Genomic DNA, 17085 nt, shown 5'->3' on the forward strand with positions numbered 1-17085 from the left:
CTTTTCTAATAATTAGAAGCATATAAAGGTAAATTTGTAATAGTGATTGCAAACTAAAAACTTATCTACTTGAAAAAGTTAAACTTTCAGATTCACAGACGCCAGCTCGCATAATTTTGACTACACTTGTGCCTTTGGTGTTCAGTCGCTCAGTCTTGTCTGACTCTTGGTGAACCCAGGAACTGTAGCCCGCCAGGCTCCTCTGTTCATGGATCTCCCAGGCAAGAATACTGTAACGGGTGGCCACGTCCTCCTTCAGGGGGATCTCCCTGACCCAGGGATCAAATTTGCGTCTACCTGTGGGTTCTTTACCACTGAGCCACCAGGGAAACCCTTTTCTTACATACTTGGTGGCATTTCAAAGCATCCACCATTTTAAAAAGGTCACTCTATACCCTGCCAGGCCACATGACTTGCAGACCTGTGCTGTATCCATCCTGTCCTGCCTGAGCAGACAGAATACTGAAAGGAGACTGAAATCTCCTTGTCTCCGACTTTCACCTTGTAGCCTCATCCCCTAATCCTGTTAAGTCTCTGTATTAAATGTTCTCACAATTGGCTTCCTTAGGCAGCTGTGAACATAAAGAGAAACAGCAACATCTCTGTGTGTTTAATAATTAAGGCTAGACCATTTATGACTTGTTCATGGTACCCTAACTTTTAATTTGTAATTTCATATGCTTTCTGTACAAAGGCTAAGAATGTATTTACTATACAGCTCACATAACCTTGTGAACTGAATTAGGCACACGGGCAAGTGCTGTGTCACTTTCAGCCAATCGCGGACTACTTTACATACTCACACATGAAATCATGTCAGGTTATAGCTAGAACTAATGCTGCCAAAAGCATGATCGAATTCATTTTACATGTATGATTTAAACTCCATGGGTTTAGACCAATGTTTCTGAACCTTTTGTCATTATAACCTCCTTAAAGATTCTCTTTATATATATTTTTTCCTACTCATTCCTCCACACAATTTTGATACTACATATAAAATGCTCATCTGCTAGGCACTATTATGTACTGTATCTGTGCTTTGGATTTCCAAAATAAAAAGTTTTTTTTTAATCCCCCACCCCAACATCACCATGGGCCCAAGAACCAATTCTTATCCTCCTGGGGAAGACATCTCCCTAATGAGAATGCACGCTTTATTTAGACTAATAATATGTTGTTCAAATTAGAATTAGTCCTATAATCAAAATAAAACTAAGCCTTAGAGCATCTCAGAAGACTCATGAGGAAGAAAAGCCTGACTCATGGCTGCTTTTTCGGAACTGCCGACTTAAAGCCTGAGCAGCACAGACAAGAGCGCTAACTCCCAGCACCTGCAAAACAGAACCAGAAGCTCTCCCGCTTTCAAGGGCGCCAACAGTCCTCACTCTTGACCAACCTTACTGAAAGAGCAGCAGCTCATGCAATTTGTGGCTAACAAGTAAAAAGTGGATTTAAAACCAAAAATGTAAGTGGTCTTATTCATGAGGTACTAGAGTTCAAAAAGTACAGTAAAGATAAAAATAAGAATCTGACAATCCTAAGTAATTTCCAACACACTTAACTATGGAAACAGTAGCATTGACATTTGGTACAAAAGAACTCTGAAGATGTAATATTAAAATGAAGAACACTATTTAAACAGAAACTATTTAAAATGAATTATCAAGAAGCGCCTGTTTTCCTAATAGACTCAAAAAGTCTACGCTTATTTTTAATTAAAAGTGTTCATTATTAAAGCTCAAAAATATATTTATCCTCAATTAATAGACTTCTGTCTCCTTTCTCCCTCTAGCATCAGGAAAGCTTGAGTCTCACGCACAGCTGGCCAAGGCAAGGGCTGCCCAGAGAACAGACACCACAGAGCACGGCTGTCCCTCTGGCCCCAGCACAGCCCACCTGCCCTGACACGCACCCAGGGAGATGAGGGGCGGGAGTGGAGCGCAGCTGTCTCTCTGACCCCAGCACAGCCCACCCGCCCTGACACGTGCCCAGGGAGACGAGGGGTGCGGGTGGAGCACAGCTTCTTAAGAGCACACAGGTCATTCTCAGAGTCAGCAAAAAAGGAGATCTGCCACCACCAGAATAGGAAAAGATAAAAAAGGTAACAGATAAGAGGATTACGCCTAAAGCCAAATAGATTTACTGACACCACAGTTTATCAGGGACACAATATATTAAGAATTGCCATACAATCCCAAATTCATCAAAACATTACTTAAGACAAAGCAAATGTTTTATAACTGATTTTTCTTTCAGTATCATTATCCTTTCATCCTAACTATGGCTTGGCTATATGAAAGCTTTTAAGACTTTAGCAAGACTAAACTTAAGACTTAAATTTTCTTTTCAAATTAATCCCTTCTTTTTCTGTCAGCCAAAAGAGATGTTAAGTTTCTTTAGTATTACTTGAGTGATACCTAAGTATTACTGAAATATACTCTTGCTCTAAGGTGTGGCCTGAATCTGCTGTGAGTCCCTTCGAAGGGAAGAGGTGTAGTCAGCGAAGGCTGTAGTCTGTGTGTAACCAAGCTCAGCTCGACTAGCAACTGCAGAACTTCTGCCATCACTTTGATCCCATTTATTTTAAAACACCCTTAATAAAGTGTACCTAGTGAAAATAATGCATTACACTTCACAATTAGTCTTTTATTCTAAAATTTATGAGGTGATATTCAATTTCTCAATTTAGATAGTAAAAACTTATATTACCAAACTATAAGGTGGCAAGAATACACAGAAGAACTGTGAGATCTTCAACAAAAGAGATCTTCATGACCCAGATAATCACGATGGTATGATCACTCACCTAGAGCCAGACATCCTGGAATATGAAGTCAACTCGGCCTTAGGAAGCATCACTACAAACAAAGCTAGTGGAGGTGATGGAATTCCAGTTGAGCTATTTCAAATCCTAAAAGATGATACTGTGAAAGTGCTGCTCTCAATATGCCAGCAAATTTGGAAAACTCAGCAGTGGCCACAGGACTGGAAAAGGTCAGTTTTCATTCCAATCCCAAAGAAAGGCAATGCCAAAGAATGCTCAAACTAACCCATAATTGCACTCATCTCACACGCTAGTAAAGTAATGCTCAAAATTCTCCAAGCCAGGCTTCAACAATACGTGAACTGTGAACTTCCAGATGCTCAAGCAGGTTTTAGAAAAGGCAGAGGAACCAGAGATCAAATTGCCAACATCCGCTGGATCACGGAAAAAGCAAGAGAATCCCAGAAAAACATCTATTTCTGCTTTATTGACTATGTCAAAGCCTTTGACTATGTGGATCACAATAAACTGTATAAAATTCTGAAAGAGATGGGAATACCAGACCACCTGACCTGCCTCTTGAGAAATCTGTATGCAGGTCAGGAAGCAACAGTTAGAACTGGACATGGAACAACAGACTGGTTCCAAATAGGAAAAGGAGTACGTCAAGGCTGTATATTGTCACCCTGCTTATTTAACTTCTATGCAGAGTACATCATGAGAAACGCTGGGCTGGATGAAGCACAAGCTGGAATCAAGACTGCCGGGAGAAATATCAATCACCTCAGATATGCAGATGACACCACCCTTATGGCAGAAAGTGAAGAGGAACTAAAGAACCTCTTGATGAAAGTGAAAGAGAGTGAAAATGTTGGCTTAAAGCTCAACATTCAGAAAACGAAGATCATGGCATCCGGTCCCATCACTTCATGGGAAATAGATGGGGAAACAATAGAAACAGTGTCAGACTTTATTTTTGGGGGGCTCCAAAATCACTGTAGATGGTGACTGCAGCCAGGAAATTAAGACGCTTACTCCTTGGAAGGAAAGTTATGACCAACCTAGACAGCACATTAAAAAGCAGAGACATTACTTTTCCAACAAAGGTCCGTCTAGTCAAGGCTATGGTTTTTCCAGTGGTCATGTATGGATGTGAGAGTTGGACCATAAAGCTGAGCGCCAAAGAATTGATGCTTTTGAACTGTGGTGTTGGAGAAGATTCTTGAGAGTCCCTTGGACTACAAGGAGATCCAACCAGTCCATCCTAAAGGAAATCAGTCCTGAATGTTCACTGGAAGGACTGATGTTGAAGCTGAAACTCTAATACTTTGGCCACCTAATGTGAAGAGCTGACACATTTGAAAAGACCCTGATGCTGGGAAAGACTTAAGGCAGGAGCAGATGGCTGGACGGCATCACCGACTCAATGGACATGAATTTGGGTAAACTCCGGGAGTTGGTGATGGACAGGGAGGTTTGGCATGCTGCAGCTCAAGGGGTTACAAAGAGTTGGACATGACTGAGCGACTGAACTGAACTGATATTGTGTATATGGGTACTGACTGATTGATACTTGGGATCACTTAAAAATAGATAACTTGGTTAAATAATTCTCGATAAAAACATACAATGTTTTTTGTAAATCTAAATTAAATGTCCAATTTTTAGGTTGACTGAGCACCGTTCCCATTTAAAGATAAATCTATAGTGTGAACATGAGTCAACAAGCACAATGATAGTTATCTAGTAAACAACTTACAGTAGGAACACTTATCTTCTAATAGTAATTACGTATCTTCTTCCATTTTAATATACATGATCAGAGATTAATGAAAATAAGGTAAGTAAATAGAAAGTTAATTAAGAAAGAATACAGTGTAAAAACTACATTTTTTAAATGTAAGGTAATTTTTATAATAAAGCCACACATTTACCATCCCACAGTCAGTCTCTGTTAAGAGCTGTCGTTACACAGTTATGTGGTGCCCGTGTCCCAGCCAGCACTCTGTTAGAGGTCAGCACTCTGCACGACCCCGCCCAGGCCTCCACGGTGCTTCCAGGGCAAAGGTCACCTGCAACGCAGGAGACTCAGGCCCCACCCCAGGTGCGGAGGACCCCTGTAGCAGGGCATGGCAACCCACTCCAGGACTCTTTCCTAGGGAATCTCACAGACCGAGGAGCCCGGCGGGCTGCAGTTTACGGGGTCGCCAAGAGTTGGTAGTGACTGAAGCAACTGAGCGCACACACAGACACACGCATGGCACAGCCATGGGAGAAGAATCCACTCTTCAAAACAGGTGTTTTAAATTAATAAGCTGATTAAATGAAATACTACCTTAAAATATACGCTGGATCCAGAGCAAAACCATGAAAATCCAAAAAGTCAAGTCACAGAAGTGGTCAAAATTTATGAGAAATAATGCTATTTACCTTGGCTCTGCACTCAGACTTATTACATTTTTTTGTGGCAGAGAACTTTGCGTTCTTTGTTTCAAATCCTAGAAAAATGAACAGAAGTTTTTATTTTACTTTTATAACAAGTTTCAAAATTAGCTGTGTAATAATACCTTGAAGAAAACATGAAAAGGGCACAGTGGAGAAGAAACAATCCCCTTCCCAGCTACATGAAGTCCATCCAAGTTCAAAGTGAACAAACCTTGTGTCCATGAATATGTACTGTGTATTTAGATTCTAAGCACAGCATATGTTACAGGGACTAAAGTCCGTAACGGGTAGTTCTAATTAGTAACCAAATAAATCAGATTTCTAGAGACAATTCTGCAGAAAGTTTTACTGTGTTACTTTTGTGGCACATGCTTCATATCTTTAGAAACATAAGCTTGATAAATAAAAAACAATTTTTAAATATCTGAGTTACTAAGTAGAAGTGTACAGAGGACTGCAATAAAAACAATTTTGAATTGTTTGTCCTTGCTGTAGATGCCAAGCTCTTCCTCTGAGGGCATGGTCTGTTTCACTAACTCATCCGAGCCTAGCAAGCTAAGGCACGCATCGATCAGTTTCACAGAGGAAGGAGGGCTCACAGATGGAGAGTAACTCCCTCCGCCCTGCAAGGTGCAGAGGTGAGACTAACAGCTAATCTCTTAGCTCCTCAGTCACTGCTCTGCTCTCCTGTGGCAACACTGCCCAGAGCACTGCCTGGACTCATCCTAAAACCAGAAGAAAATTTAGGATCATTCAAGTGGAAGTGCAGCAAGAACAGGTTCAGGACTTACGGCAGTTCACGCATCAAGGAGCTGTTCACTAAGGCTAAGGAAAATAACTAGTATAAAGTCTAGTTACCTTATAATATCATCTCAAGTGTTCTAGAAGTCTGAATGTTTTGCACACCTTGAAATAAGCTCATTATTTTATTTTTCATGCTTAGATTTTGTGGGAAAATACACACCATAAATCAAATAGAGACACACTTACAGCAAAGAAGAACACAGGTAATTTATATAAAGTGATACAAATTATTTCAAATAATTTACAAAGAAATAATTATATTTCAATGTCTCTTTTTATTAAGCTTCTCACTCCCTTTCCCAATCCAAGAAGAAAAGAACCACTCATTTTTATTATGAAAATAGAAGATATTAACTAACCATTTCTAGGAAGGTATCCGAAGAGTAAGAGTCGTATAAGCGTTTGTCCTTCAAAATAAGCAGCAGTGCAGAATGTCCAATTATCTTCTTTAAATTCATTAGTGAATGAAAGAGTCTGTGAACCAAAAATTTTACTCATCTGAGAAGTGATTCAAACATCAGTATACAATATTTTCATAGCGATCAGACTTGTTGCCAAGGGAGAGGGGAGGGGCGGATTGGGAGTCTGGCATTAGTAGACGCAAGCTATTACACATAGAATAGATAAACAACAAGGTCCTACTGTATAGCACAGGGAACTATATATACTATCCTGTGATACGCCATAACTGAAAGGAAAATTAAAAAATACGTATATAACTGAATCACTGCTATGCAGTAGAAATTAACACACTGTATATCAACTAATCTGCAGTTGTTTTATTTATGGCCAAACCACCATCATCTTCATCCTATATTCAAAGTAAAACCTATCATAAACCTATGATGAATCTCTACCCTGAATGAAGTACTTAGGGAAAAAAGTTAACCAGAAGGTATCACTGGTAAGGATTCATTTAAATAGCAAACTTTCTGGACACAGTTGAAACACAAAAACTTATCCGCACTACTTATGTTCTCCATGAATATCATACGAGATAACAACAATAGCCAGCACGATGATCCCAATAGCTCTAAAGCACTCTACCAACAGCAACGAGTTGACGTTTCACTTTAGAAAAATCTTTAACTAGCACTGAAATAACAACAAAAGAAGACATGAGATTAACTCTCATTCACAAGAAAATTCAATCAGTATACAAACTTCAAAGAATTTAAAGTTCTAAAGAATTCGAATAGATATTTTGTTGAATTTAGTTTCATGTTCTTGTTCAAAAGAATTAGAAAAAAGTTTCTCTCAGATCCAGATAACAAAATTGTCTTTGTCCTTGTTCTATTTGTCACTGAAATTCTTAACTGTATTCAAACTGTGCGTTTCTGTCTGAGGAACAAAAGAGATGCTTATGAATCGGCTGATTCAAGTTCAAATCTAAAATATAATCTTGGAACATTACCAGCTACTGGTGAGGCACTATACATAGGAAAAGACTTGCCTTTTTTCTCCCCAAAGTCCCATCTTATTTCTTTAAAGATTTAGAGAGCAGGTATCCCTAAGTAAACTCATAATGGAGAAACTGGGAGAGAAACTGCTATAGTCATTCTTTCAATCAACCCACAGATGCTTCTAGAGGGATTATATTATTTTCCCCAACACAGAAAGCAATTTTGGATCTATGTGTTAAAATATTTTTGTTGATATTCAACAACAAAATAATTGTACAAGAATTAGATAACTTCAAAGATGTAAGTGATCATAATCAGTAAGTTATTAATTAAGTACATTTACAAAGTAAATCTGTAAACAAAATATTAAAATCTTATGGACTGGAGTTCAATCATCCAGCTAAACTTCTCATTTCTATTCAGATATTTTACTAAATAATAATGTTTTCATAAGACTAAGACCATATATATGAATGAACACAATTCAGTTATGAAAACAACTCCGTCAATCTAAGTTTATTTTTATTATCTACATGGCTATCTTTATGAGGTTGTCTGAACCTACAGAATAAAAGTCATTTTCCGCACCTGCTGAAATCTTACAGTGTTTTAAAGAGTCCTATTTAAACTGAATTAAGTGCCATGAATCAATGTCTGTGTCCTGAAGGCACATACGTAGTCTTCTTATGAGATGAGCACTAAAGACAGTGCATTTCCCAAATACTTTCTCAAGATGCATAATGCTATTTTGCTAAAAACAAAATAAAGCTAAACCCAGTAAATAAGTTTGGGGAAAACTGGGGAAAAAAAAATTTATACATTTCAACATTTCATCAATGTGGGATTAAATTTCCTCTAATTTCCTAATATACCCTTATCATACTATGAAACAAGTTTAGCAAACATCACTGAGGAGTCAGGTTTTAGTTTGTTACCACTGCTGCTGTTTAAAGAGATGTTATCATGACTGTCATTCAACAGTTTAGACTGCGCGTTAGGAGCCTCCCTCTCGCCCTCTGTCCATCCTTTTCTCCTGCCTCCCTTTATTGCAATTCAGCCACTGGCGGAATCCTTACTCTCTCTGCAACTGACTTCATCACCATCCCTTCTTCACACAGTCCCAGGGATCCACTTTTACGCTGAACATCCAGCAAAACACTGCCTAGTCTAATTCATTTTTGATGCCATGATTCTTATGCCATAATTAGAATTAACCTCCAAATATGCCATGATGTACACGTGCTCTCTGATTTATAATCCCATAAACACTCAGTCTACTGCTGAGAACATGATGGAAGAATCACCCTGAGAAGGTAGAAGGGAGGGCTCACAGGGCCTGGAGCTCTGATGGCCCTGTGCGGCTGTCACACCTGAGCATAGCCTGGAAGCGTGGAGGCGAGATGCATTCAATTTCCAGGTACTATCACTAGCAGCCAAAGTCGGCTCCTAACGCACACACTGGTTCACAGGGACATCTCTGCCAACATCTGAATAAACAGGAGTCAACAATCCAAGAACAAGAAATCACCCTATACTAGCTGCTCCTTTAGTTATAATTCTCTAACTTCTGTTTTGAAATTTCCTATTTAAAAATGTGTGTGCTGATGACCTGATAACTGTTTATGGCTTTTCAATGAAGCATGAAGGGCCGACAAAGCAGATTTACAAATGTCAAGTACAATGAGAATTACTATGTCTTTTTTCTCTAAGATGCAATTTTCTATTGGAATGCTTTCATAAGTTAAAACCAACACCAAATACATGGAGGAACTAATGGTAGGCCTTCTGGAGAGGTCATGAGACAGAAAATATTCTGTACAAAGGCCCCGTGACCTGCACCCTAACCCCCTTCAGGAAGGCAGCCAGGGAGAGAGCAGTCAGTGGAGGAGGAGGACTCTCTGTGTCCTCCTAGGAGCTCTGCCCTGGCCTGACTCCCAGCAGCCTCACTTTCACACTCGAGAAACCAAGGAAACAGGAGCAGGTGAAAAGGAAAATGGAGGAGTGTCTGACCTGACTCTCAAACCACCTTCTGTGTGAGTGATAACATCATTACCATCCAGTAAGTATCTTCCACTTTAAGCTCAGCTTAAACTCAGACCAATGCCAGATATATCTGCCACAGGAAAACTGAGAAGATATTTAAGGTACTACCTTGAACATATTTTTTTAAGACTCAAGGCAACTCATGGAACCTCCAGAATATTTGTTACCAATTTTCCTGAAAGGCAGTCAAAATATCATAACTACCAACTTAGTTAACACCATTACAATTAGTAGCGTCAGCTGTAGGTCAGGTTTTAAGAATGACTTTATGTGCTATGTACGTTTTCTACCTATGAGAACATCTATAAAAAGAAGTTCACTTTTTAAATCTAAGAAAATCAGATTTTTAATGATTTTAAAATATTATCAAAGAGGAATCTGGAAGAAGTACTAATCTAAACTACGGTGAAACAATAGGCAAAACTCCTCCTCCAGTGCCAGAATCTCACCTGCACCAATCCTAACGAATGACAGCCTCAACTCTGGTGTGGTGATGTAAATCTCACTATTACAAAAGGTTAAGCTTATTGGGAAGCACAGTTTACAAAGTGCCCCGCTATTCTGAGCCAAAGCCAGTAATCATTGTTTCTGATCTGCAATATGAAAATAATGGAATTCTACTCCCTCATTCATCTAACAGACCATCTAAGAGCTGAAGACAGCTTTGATATCAATATTCAGACCATCCCTCATCACCCCAATTCTTTATACCATCTATATACGACAAGGTTTCTCAGCTCTTCTACTTCCTGGCTGTTCTCCTAAATGTAGTGCTTTCTGTCAGTGCCCCTGTTAAAACATGAGGTATCCAAGAACAAATGGATATGATAGGATGGAATTAAATAGCTATACAATGAAATGGAGCTCTGCATGGCCCTGGATTATAGCTATGATTTACCTGATACCAAATCCTTGGGCAAGAAGGCAGCCTCAATTACCACACTCTACTTGGGGAAAAGTGGGGTCAGTTTTGTAACAGTGTTTTACTGCTCTATGTACAGAAAGGCACTACCATGCAGAGGTGGGACGGCCAGCACTGTTTGTCAAGAGATTTCTTAAGAAAATGATGGTTGTGACTACTGATTGTTTTTCTACAGCAACACTTATAAGAGATGTGATTATTAAAAACTTCATCAAAGATAAGCATTTTGGGTTGTCAGCATAACTGAAAATGTTTTCTTGGCATGACATATGTATCTGAAATTGGTGTGATTTAGTGTGCTTTCCCTCAATAAAAATTCAGTATTACAATAAAAAAAATTCATCAAAAGATAAACACTTATGACTCCAAATTGTAAAAGATTTTAAGTTCACTTTTCCGTAATTACGTTACCTGGTGCCATAGTCCACAACCACCCAATCTTTTGCAGTTCCTGTGATAGCATCATGATGTTGGAACAGTCCCAGATTTCGTCTTGCTTCTGTCAGCATCACATAATGGGATGATGAAAGAAATTTACTTATCTTGTACTGGTTAGCTTGTTTCAGGGCGAAATAGTAAAGGATTTCAGCAGCCCTAATTGCATAAAACAGTCATTAATTTTTATTTCAAAGCAAACATTTTAATTTATTACCTAAAAGAGGTATCAATGATACATTCTCAAACTTAAAAAAAAAAAAAAAGAAATCCATGATTTCAGTATGATCAATTTATAAGACAGATATTGATAATAAACATTTCTATAAAACCACCAAGGTCTACACCTAACACATCTGAACTCTTAAGCATCAAAGAGCATCACGTCTCAGTGACGCGAGGGGAAGGAGTGAGTGTCTGTTGGCAGCAAGACATGTCCGTTTCCATGTAATGTGTGAAAGCAGCAGGAACTAGGTAAGTGTCTCTGTCTTTCCATCTCCACAGTGTAGACATATACCATGAACTTCACCAGAAGGCCACCGACTCTCACACGTACAGTGGAGGAGATGGTGGGGAAACGTGTGGCCCCGTGAGCGTGAGACTAACAGCAGAGGGGAGGAAGGGGGTGGCGGCCTGACGGCTCAGGGACAGGAGCCAGGCTCCCGGCTGGATGACAGCACAGGCCAGCTACAGAGGACTGAGCAATATCACCTGAAGGGCGGCACATCACACTCTGGCACGCCTCGCTTATTTTACAAAGAATCAAAACTCTTTAACTTAAGAACAGTTTTGAGCAAGAATATGGGAGTTTATAACTTTCCCCTTTAAAGTTTTCCATCCAAGGATATGGTTCAGGATAGGTTTCTGAAAGGTTCTTTAAAAAGAGACACAGCTTGATGGAGTAAAAAATATAAGAAGGATCTTTCTGACAAACGTTAGGATGATGGAGAGAAAAATCAAGGCAGCATGAAAATGTAGCAAGATATCAGGAAAAAAGAAGAGATTTAAACTGCTCTTTTTAAAAATTTCTTTGAATTTTTGAAGACACTAAATAATCTCTACTTTTTATAAACAGATAAAAATTTAATATCCACTTTTTGAAATTATAAGCCTTCTTGACGGCATGAGAATCCCTCTCTTGGAATTAAGAAGACTATATGTATGTAGGCAGACATATCCAGAGTAAACGCACTGAAGAGTACATATACATATAAATATTCCAAAATATTAAACAAGTGGATTTTAAGAAAATTTTCTTTTTTGTACTTTTCTAATTTATACACCTGTTTTTTACAAATGAGTTGAGGATCAAATATAATTTTTCACACAATAAACTTAGTTTCAAATAAATTAATTACATTTTGAAATTCAAATTACTGTATGGTTTATTATTTTATTTTAAAGCAGAAGAATTTTCAAAATACATTACCAGTAGTAATATATTCAAGTAGCACCTTAAATAAGTTCAATAAAATAAGACTGAACCAATACTCATAACTTTTCGCCACCAAAAAATACTTGACAGTTAAAAATTATGCAGTGGCCCCAAAGAATTTCTGCATCATTTAGTACTTGCTCTGCTCTTATCATAGATAGTTTAGAATAACATATCAGACAACTAATATTCTATTGGTAAAGGATGCAGAAATCTCTATAATACATAAATACTTTTTTGCTATAAATATGATAATATACATACATCTGGCACATTGATGACTATCCCCTCAGACAGTCAAAGGTTAGGGTTGTTTTTAATAAGTTACTGTTAGTTTGTAGAAACAGTATCACAGAAACAGTAACAATAACACACACATACACCACTATACCAAAGTACAACACTGAAAGAAATTAATGGTTCTTAGAAAAACACTGTCCAATATATACTTAATATCCACTAGTACCTAGAAGAGGGTAGGTTTCATATAATTTATTATCTTTAATACCAAGATTCATCATGAAAATTACTCATCATGATTTCCTATTTTGAACTCAATGGACAATGAATTCATCATGAAAGCTCCTCTCCTGGGCTACGCATATAGAAAAAGCCACAGGACTGCCTTGGGAAGGTTTCTGAGCGTCTGAAAACAGTGAGACTCAGCTGTTCAGAGCAGCGCTCTCCACTGTGACAGCCACTCACCACGTGTGGCCACGTACATTAAAATTAAATAAAACTGAGACTTCACTTCCTCAGTCACGCTGGTCACATTCCAAGCAGTCTGGTCACACGTGGCTGGTGGCCCCGATGCTGCACAAACGGCAGAGAACTGAGCATTTCTTGCTACAGAAAGGGCACTGGCTACTCATCGGAAGGACGGGATAACGCGGCTGTAGACAGTGCTTTCATGCTTTCCTACTGACTCTCTCTGTCTTCTCCATATCAGCTTATCTTTTCAACCAATCATTTTGCCTTCATCAGGTCCCATCTCTTAATTTTCTTCTTTAAGCAGAAAACGTATCTATAGAAATGTGTTTTAAAATGAGAGCTGCTACTGGGTCCTCCAAATATGAATGCAGCGGTCTCAGAGGACGGACTCTGAGGCCTGCCCCCGGTGCTGAGAGCCTGGCTGTCCCTTCTGACCCCTGCTGCCGCTCTGTAACCCGGCTGACCGGGCTCCGGCCTGCAGGCTCACAGTGATGCCGCTGAATGCTATGACAGAGCGCAGACAACGCAGGGAGTCGCTGGGAAAACAGAAAATACTGAGGACGACTCCCAGAAAACCTAATGACAGAAACTGTTTTTCCTTCAAGAGCAAAACCCTTGTAAAAATCTGGTTATTTCTGAAGATATAGCTCTGACTGCATTAGAATTTCACAATTACATCAAACACACCGTGACACAGACAACGTAAGCGCCGCACGCCACGCACGACACCCGCAGAAGCGAAGCAGCGACTGAGGCTCTCTCAGGCAGATGTACCTTAAATGGGACTCCAAGATCCTATCCATTCGTTTGTAAAAGGGTCTGGACGTAAAATAGCCACTCCAGTAATGGTCATCTCGGTCAGCATAAGTGAAAAAATCTCCACTTAGAACAGGGAACATTGATTGGCTATTCCTACTATTGGCTGAAGCTTCTTTTTCTAGGGCATCAAAATAGTCTGATAAAGTCCCAAACTGTATCTAGTGGGGAAAAAAAAGAGTTACATTTCATTTATTCACACATTCATCTGTACCTTAAAATTACTTTTAGTGCTGAAAGGAAAGCTCCTAATAAATACTTAAGGCATGCTTCCAAATTAGGACAAACATACAGCTCACATTTACGGAAACCCAGGGAAAAGCACTCTGTGACCGTCATTTACTTACACCAAGTCCCCAAAACTAAGAGAGCAGGCACATGGATGCAGTGAGAAGAGCTAATCAGAGCTACAAACGTGTGGGTCTGAAAACTCCTTATATGTTTCTAGAATCTCCAAGCGTGCAAGGATCGGGCTATGGCATAATCCAGAGATGAATGGCAAGTAGGGGAAACAGCAAAACTAAAAGGCGTGTATTTTAAGTACATGTTCCAGCAGTCTGGAAGAACAGCTTTGTTAGCTGTTAAGCATTTCCACACATCATATGCACACATTCTCCTCTGGCCTCCGCTCTCCCCGGTCTGTATTCTTACAAAGGAGAAAAGAGAGACTTTAAGAACAGCAGGTCATTAAAAAAAAAAAAAAAAAGGACTTTCTCTACCAGTAGGTAACAGTGAACAACAGAAGTAAAACAGAAAAGGGGATGAGAATTGCAAGGCTGACCGCTCAAATGAAAAAGGTTTTCTGACTAATGACTCAAATTACCAGTACATAAATCCATTTTTATGATCTCAAACTAGTCTATAAAGAGGAAAAAAGAAATATTATACAAGACCTCATAAACATATATTGAAAGGTAGTGTTGCTAGAAGTAAATAGACTATTAAACAGGGAATGTGTTCTTTTAAAAAAGATGCTAATTTTTTTGTTTCTGATCTTATACATACACATTCATATGTACGTGGTCAATGAGTTAATTCGAGTTTTTCCATAAAATGTAATGAAACCCATGAGACCTTTCTGGCCAACCCAATACATATATACACACACAGATACTGAGAGCCATTTTGATTCAATGTTGCAGAAAAATAATTAACACAGTCAAAACCAGTTAGTGGCCCTCCAGCAGTTACTAGCAGCAGCACAGAAGCTGGGGCGACGATGTGGGTTTGGACGCTCTCTCCACCACTTATCTAACACACAGTTTTGAGCACATTATATAATGTTTCTTCACTTCTCCATGGTACAGCTAATAGGATTCTAAGTAAAATACTTAGAAACATGACTGGTAAATAGATGAATCAGTTTTGGCTGTTACTCCACCACTACAAGGGCAAAATATCAACTGGAAACACAACAGTGATATTAGTAAGACAAATATAAGTTTTCATAATCTGTGATATAATAAATTTTGTAACAGCAAAATGGATGATTATTCCAAGTCCTTATGCTTACATTAAAGAAAAGCAGCTTTCTAAAAGTTAACTTTTTACATTCATTTTTACTTGGAGGATAACCGTCTTACATGTTGTGCTGGTTTCTGCGGCACAGTGAGGTGAAACCCTGTGGGCACACACATGTCCCCGCCACCCGCACCCCCCTCCCAGCTCATCCCAGAGCTGGGCTGGGCCCCCTGTCGACGGCAGCTCCCCAGTAGCACACGGCGACGCACTCACGTCAACGCACCTCTCAAGCTGCCCCACCCTCTCCTTCCCGCGCTGCTCCACAAGCCCAATCTCCACGTCTTTCTCTCTATTCCTGCCCTGCAAATACGTTCACCGGTATCATTAAGAAAAGCAGATTTAAACTATATTATCTACTGTAATCTTGGCTTCACCAAATACAGTTTTTCTTGGGCAAGCTAATCTATTTGTGCCTGTCTCCTAAAATGTAATAGGAATAATTATGTGCTTACCAGAAAATGCTCCGAGAATTAAATAACTGTTAAAGCAAAGCACTTTACTAGAGGACATTATGCCAAGTAGATAAAGAGAAGGAAAAATACTCTATGACCTCACTTACATGTGAAATATAACAAAAATGAACAACTCAGAAAAAGAGAGTAGAGGCAGGGGGCAGGGAAGGAAACTGGCCAAAGGTGGCCGAAAGGTACACACTTCCAGGTATGAGAGCAGTAAGCACCAGGACTGTAACATATACCACACGGAGTCTACAGTGAACACTACTGAGTGAAACGTATGGAGCCATGGAGAGCAGATCCTAACAGCTCTCATCGCAAGGGAAAGATTTTTTCTTCTTTTTTTATTGTATCGATACAAGATGATGGCTGCCAACCAAACTTATAGGTAAATCAAAACATTATGCTATTAATATAAACCTTAAACATGAACAGTGATATATATCAATCATATTTCAATAAAATTATAAACAAATTAAAAAACACAGCACTTTAGAGAGTTAATAGCAAATCAATCTCTCAATATACTTTAGTTTATTTAATATTAAGTATTACTCCCCAATCTCACTACTAGGAAGCAGAATACACTTACTAGGAAGTAGATTATGTGTGAACATACAAGAAATGAGGGTCACAAACACAAGGACACGGCATTAACTGCAGACCAGTAGGTACAGATGAGATCAGAGAAGTGTACGTGGTAACAGTGGCCAAGTCCTCACTGATCTAGACATTTCTGAGTCTCACTTTTCTCACCCATATGGGCTTCCCTGGGGGCTCAGCTGGTGAAGAATCTGCCTGCAATGCGGGAGATCTTGGTTCGACCCCTGGGTTGGGAAGATCCCCTGGTGAAGGGAAAGATTACCCACTCCAGTATTCTGGCCTGGAATTCGGTGGATTGTACAGTCCATGGGGCCGCAAAGAGTCAGACACAACGGAGGGACTTTCACTTTCATTTCCTCACCTAGGTAATAAGGGATTACTACTAGATAACAAAAATCACTTTCCGTTTCAAATTTTAGGGATCTGAGACATGCTAGAAAGTTAATATCAAAAAGAGAGTACACCGTTTTGAAAATATTTCAGTTAATTTTTGGTACTACCCAGAATGAAAATATTTTCTTCTTGGAAAAATCTCAGAGCAAGGTTGATATAAGTGACCTGATGAGCTTTCTCATAAGCTTAAAGGACTGAAATATAATCCTCTAGCAATGCTAGAGTAGTTTCAAAAAAAATAATAATTTAAAGTAAATTTTTCTATAGTCTCTTGGCAGCTCAAATAAAATATTTGGGATACCAAAAAATAACCAAATAAAAATATTTAAATG

The 17085-nt window shown here is 39.0% G+C and overlaps 1 protein-coding gene across 1 annotated transcript in view; it reads right to left on the reverse strand.

The window, feature by feature from the left end:
- MAN2A1 (mannosidase alpha class 2A member 1) overlaps positions 1-17085 on the reverse strand; it is a 157817-nt gene that overhangs the window by 76481 nt on the left and 64251 nt on the right. Inside the window, exons 8-11 of the mRNA XM_040239693.1 lie at positions 13740-13942; positions 10796-10978; positions 6376-6490; positions 5198-5265 (exon numbers count right to left, since the gene is read on the reverse strand). Coding sequence (XP_040095627.1) covers positions 5198-5265; positions 6376-6490; positions 10796-10978; positions 13740-13942 — 569 coding nt within the window. The remainder of the gene's footprint in view (positions 1-5197; positions 5266-6375; positions 6491-10795; positions 10979-13739; positions 13943-17085) is intronic.

This window comes from Oryx dammah, unplaced genomic scaffold (genome assembly GCF_014754425.2).
Source record: "Oryx dammah isolate SB20612 unplaced genomic scaffold, SCBI_Odam_1.1 HiC_scaffold_5, whole genome shotgun sequence".
NCBI lineage: Eukaryota > Metazoa > Chordata > Mammalia > Artiodactyla > Bovidae > Oryx > Oryx dammah.